General features: G+C 33.5%; 1 protein-coding gene across 1 annotated transcript in view; it reads left to right on the top strand.

Annotated features, from left to right (window-relative positions):
* Window positions 1–5,569, top strand: part of LOC102580369 (vestitone reductase-like) — a 14,154-nt gene extending 8,585 nt beyond the window's left edge. The window contains exon 4 of the mRNA XM_006364178.2: window positions 5,184–5,569. Coding sequence (XP_006364240.1) covers window positions 5,184–5,328 — 145 coding nt within the window. The 3' untranslated portion in view covers window positions 5,329–5,569. The remainder of the gene's footprint in view (window positions 1–5,183) is intronic.
* Window positions 5,570–5,805: the final 236 nt, after the last annotated feature.

Here is a 5,805-nt window from a genome sequence, read left to right as displayed (position 1 = left end):
GGGCCATAACTCGCTCATACGAACTCGGAATTGAGCAAACTCGGTGGCTTTAGAAAGATCATTCCACGAACTTTGTAACCATAACTGGAACTACTCCTAACTCATCCTGAGCTAGGAGTTACGACTGCTCAAAGTTGGCCAAAAATCACTGATTTCCACACTTAGCCAATTTTTTTCCAGATTTCAAATTCTTTCCAAAAAATGAAAATTTCCAAATCTAAGCCTCTTCACTTATTTCACATTGCCGGATGTTACAATATTTACCCCATTTTAATATTTGGTGTCGTTTTTACTCTCTTGCTATTGCTATTTAGTGTGGACATTATCATGGATGTGATTATCATTTTATCCAACAATGTGGTATCAGATCCATGGCAAATCATAGTTTGTTGTCCTTTCAGTACACCTGTCTCGCAAGAGAAAATTATGAAAAATAGTGTCTATAAATGAGAGACATTCTTGACTCTCAAGATGTTTGAGACATTATAGACAAAGGGTATACAAAATCCGTTAATGAAAAAACTTTGTCCTCAAATGAAAATGAGGTCTTGTAAAAGAAAAGAAAGAAAAATCAGCAGACCCTCACTCTCATCCATTAATGTTTGGATGATGACACATTTGAAAAGGTGACTGATGCAACCACCTCAAAAGAAGCTTGAGAGATTTTATAAAATTCTCTCCAAGGAGTTGATAAAGTAAAGAAGATAAAATTTCAAACTCTCAGGGCTAACTTTGGAATTTTAAAAATGAAAGAATCTAAATCTATTTCGAATTTTTGTTCAAGACTGATGGCTGTTGTGAATCAACTAAGAAGATACGAGGAGGAAATAGATGATGTGCATGTGGTAGAAAATATCCTTCATTCTCTAACACCTAAATTTTATTATGTGGTGTGAGTTATTGAGGAGTATAATGATTTAGACTCTACGACAGTATAATAATTGGAAGGTTCTCTACAAGCTCACGAAGAAAAGATGAAAAAGAGAAAAGAAGTGACACTAGAGAAACTTCTTAAAAATTAGGTGTCCTTCAAAGGATTTAAAGTGAGAAGAGTTACAAAGGAAATGGACAATGGCAAGGCCATGGTTGTCGTGGAGGTCGTGGAAGAGGAAGAGGAAGAGGAAGAAGTTATTTCAACAAATTTGACAATGAAGATAAAAATCACTAGTCATTCAAAGGTCGTGGTCATGGTCAACAAGGAGGTAGATATGGAGCCTATCAAGGTACCAATGAAATGAGGTATGAAAAATCTAAAATTGAGTGTTGTAACTGTCATAAAATTGGACATTACTCTTGGAAATGTCATATTAATATTGAAGAGAAAGTTAATATTATTGATAACAACAATGACGAAGATGAGTCAACATTATTATTGACACTCAATGAAGAAGATACAGATGATTACAGTTCATGGTATCTTGACAATGGAGCAAACAATCATATGTGTGGACACAAAGAAAAATTTGCGGATATAAAGAAGACGGGGTGGTTGATTGATTGGATTTCATCAACCATGCTCTTGTCTCCCATTGATTTGAGTTCTTCAAAGTTCAAGTGTCCAAATTACATATGCCAACACCATGAGTCATCTTGGACATTAGCCTTCAACACCTTGCATCAATGGTCTTAAGATTCAAAGGGAACAACCTATTCTTTGCCATATGCACTTAAGCAATTAAGTTATTACTTGAATCTCTAAGACAAAGATGCATATTTTCCATATGAATATCATATCCTTTTTTAAAAAGTTGATCCAAACTCAAAAAATATTACTTTTCAATTTTGACACATATTAAACATTGTTAATCAATATATGACCACCATCTTTATAGGATATCAGAATCATACATATTCCTTCAATTTGGATCTTTGAGGTATCTCCAAAAGACACACTACCTGTCACCGACTTATTTATCTTCACAAACTTTTCTTTGTGTCCACACATATGATTGCTTTCTCCATTGTCAATATACCATGAACTGCAATCATCTTTATCTTCTTCTTTGAGTTTCAATAACAATGTTGACTCATCTTCGTCTTTGTTGTTGTCAACAAGATTAGATTTCTCTTCAACATTACTATGACATTCCCAAGAGTAATGTCCAATTTTATGACAGTTATAACACTCAATTTTAGAATTTTCATACCTCATTTCATTGGTACCTTGATAGGCTCCACGTCCTTTACCTCCTCGTTGACCATGGCCACGACCTTTGTGTGAGTGGTGATTTTTATCTTCATTATTGAATTTGTTGATATAACTTATTCCTCTTTCACGACCTCCACGACCTCGTCATTATCCATTTCCTTTGTAAATTTTTCACCTTCAAATTCTTTAAAGGATGTATGAGTTTTAAGAAGTTGCTCTAGTGACTCTTCTTTTTTTATTTTTCATCTTTTTTTTTGTAGGCTCGTAAAGAACCTTGCAATTGCTTTACCGCCATATGGTCTAAATCTTTAAACTCATAAATAGCCCACAACACATAATCAAATTTAAATGTTAGAAAACGAAGGATCTTTTCTACCACACACACATCATCTACTTCCTCCCTGTTTCTTCTTAGTTGATTCACAACAGCCATCAATCTTGAACAAAAATCCTAAATGAATTCGGATTCTTTCATTTATAGAACTTTTAAGTTAGTCCTTAGAGTTTGAAGTTTTATCTTTTTTATTTTATCAACTCTTTGAAGAGAATTTTGTAAACTCTCCCAAGCTTCTTTTGAGGTGGTTGCATTAGCCACCTTCTCAATCATTCCATCATCCAAACATTGATGGATGAGAGGGAGCCTTTTGATCCTTCTTTCTTGTCTTTAACAAGACATCCTTTTCATTTGGGGACAAAGTTTTCTCATTAACGGGTTTTGCATACCCTTTGCCTACAATGTCCCAAAAAAATCTTGAGAGCCAAGAATGGATTTCATTTGTAGAAACCATTTTTTATGATTTTCTCTTGTGAGATGGGGGTACTGAAAGGACAACGACTATTATTTGTCAAGACTCTGATACCACGTTGTTGGAAAAAATTATAATCAAACCCAGGATAATGTCCACACTAAATAGCAATAGCAAGAGAGTAACAACGACACCAAATATTAAGATGGGTAAATATGATATCCGAGTAAGTAATACAATAATATTGATGAAACTGGGTAGTGTCGAAAGAATATCCACTTTTTAATAAGAACAATCTTTTTTTATTTCTTACAACTCACAATAATATTACTTCCACACTTTTTTCTCACAAACTAAGAATAGCTTGTGGATTACTCTATTGCTTTCTCTAGTTTGGTGTATCTTCAAATGTTCAATTACTACTCTATTTATAGAGTTTTGAACCTCTTGATTACATTATTAGTGACAAAAATGTGACAACAGATTTCAACAATTTGGCTGCCAAACTCCACCAAAACTCTACCAAAATTTCACTACCAACTTCCACAAATGTGGCTATCAACTTTCACATCTGTGGCTGTCAATTTTCACATTTGTCGTTATTAATTTCCACAAATATGGCTGCTAAAGTTACTGCCAAGCTTTGTTCCCACAAGTTCTGCAATCACTGTAGGTGACTCGGTCACTTGAAAATTGGAGTGTTGCAAGAAGAAAGGGCAGCAAGAGGTTGAGAGTGAATTTCAGAAAGCTCCTAAGAGGATGAGGAGAAATAGATGAAGAGGACGAAAAGCCAGAATTATTCGACATGATTGGGTAGAAAAAATAGGTGAGAAACCTATCATTAATAGTGAGCTTGAAAATATGGTAGATCCAATAAGGGAGGCTTGAATCAATCCCAAAAGCAAAAAAAGGGCATTGAATAGATTTTTTTGGATGCATTAAAACAAGAGTGAAGCAGAATTGGTCAAATAACATCCCATGCATGGAAGGTGGCTCAAGAATGGAACATTTTTTGTAATTACCCAATGACTCCTAATGAGATAATTTGTCTATTTTGGAAGCCCTATTTACATATCTAGATTTCTTGTTAGCTAGTGAATAGTTCATACATTGTAAAGTAGAGAATTCCTCAAGTTGATTTGTTACCTTTGTTACTATAGTATATGCCATAAATGAGGCTCTCAATAGATGTTCCGTATGGAATGACTTGTATTGTTGAGTAGGAATAGTCAAAAGCCTTGGCTATTGTGTAGTGATTTCAATACCATACTATTATCTGAGGTCAAAATTGATTCTATTGTAATAGTGATAGAAACACAGGAGTTATTGACAGGTTGAGGCATTAAACTAACTAACCCAATGCAACTTGAGCATGAATTTCAGTATTCACTAACCTCATGGGATCTTTAGTTAAGGTGATGACATGCCTCAATTCAAAAGAGATACACAAGAGGCTCATGCCTAACCTACACTCATAAGTGCTCATTAATCAAGGAGTTTACATAAGTCTAAATTCTAGCTTGTTGTACCACATTTTATAAAATCACCATTAAGATACTCACAAATAGGATTAAATGTGTCATTAGTTCAATAACTATTCCTTCACAATAAGCTTTTATAGAAGAAAGGAGTATAATTGATAACATACTCCTTCTGTCCCTAGCTAATTACTAGTCCACTTTTGAAATGACACATCTATTAAGAAAATAATATTGGCATAGTGAGTTTACTATTTTACCCTATTAATTATGAAGTGGATGAATTATTTAAGATTTTCAAGAAGTTCTACCTTTTTCAAAGTAATTAATTGAGGGTATAATAGGTAAAAAAAAATTGTTCTTTCTTGATTTGTCAAAATGGACAAGTAATTAGGGACAATTAAAAATAAAAACGTGAACAAGTAATTAGAGACAAATTACCTCTATTGTTCAACCATAAGGTACTAAGATGGTATGCTATAAAAGGTATGTCACTTAGGTGTGTCATAAAGGTGGACCTCCAAATAACATGACTTCATTAAATGAACATTTTTAAAACATGTTGTTCAACCATGAGGTACTAAAAGTGTGCTTATATATTGTTTGGTATAATTGATGCAAATAGTCTCTTTTGTAATAGGTTATATTGAGTTTTGTTTCCTACTTTATGATTTGGTATTGATGAGAAATAAGGGCCAGCCTTGTTTGGCTTTGTAATTCTTATTTTTGATATAAAAATGAAAGTTGTTTATTTATAAAAAACAATTTATAATGAAGGGAAATAATTAATATGTTGCTCTATATTTGTAGGTACACATGGAAAAGTACAGAAAACCTTAAACCGTCTAGTATTTCATCAAAAAAACTTTTGGAGACAGGATTCAAGTACAAGTATGGCCTTGAGGAAATGTTCGATGGAGCAATTGAATGTTGCAAACAAAGAGACATACTCTAATCTCTTTATATCAAGTAAACCTAAGAAGCTTCATTTTATATGAAGTGGATAAGTGTTACGATCCATTTGCTCATCTTGCATAGGGTCCCAAGTCGTGCATCCACTAAGAACATTTCTTGCCTAAAGCGTAAAACTGAAGAAATACAGTTCATATTTTTGTGTTTTAATTATATGTACGTATATATATAACAGTTTTTCACGATAACGAATATCTTATTAATCATATACATTTTGAAATATACACCTCCGATTTTGGTAGGAAAAGAAATTTCCTATAAATTATAATATCAACTAATATCATTAATTTTAGGGAAAAGGGATGGATTTACCCCCAAAATTTAATAAATGGTACGTATATGCCCTCCGTTATACTTTGTGTCCACATAAGCCCCTGCCGTCCAATTATAGGTACACGTATACCCCTCTCACTAACGGACCCCTAATTTCTTACACGTGTCTTAATCCTATTAAACTACC

The sequence above is a fragment of the Solanum tuberosum genome, unplaced genomic scaffold (assembly GCF_000226075.1).
Source record: "Solanum tuberosum cultivar DM 1-3 516 R44 unplaced genomic scaffold, SolTub_3.0 scf00486, whole genome shotgun sequence".
NCBI classification, from domain to species: Eukaryota; Viridiplantae; Streptophyta; class Magnoliopsida; order Solanales; family Solanaceae; genus Solanum; species Solanum tuberosum.
This window is presented reverse-complemented; position numbering and strand designations above follow the sequence as displayed.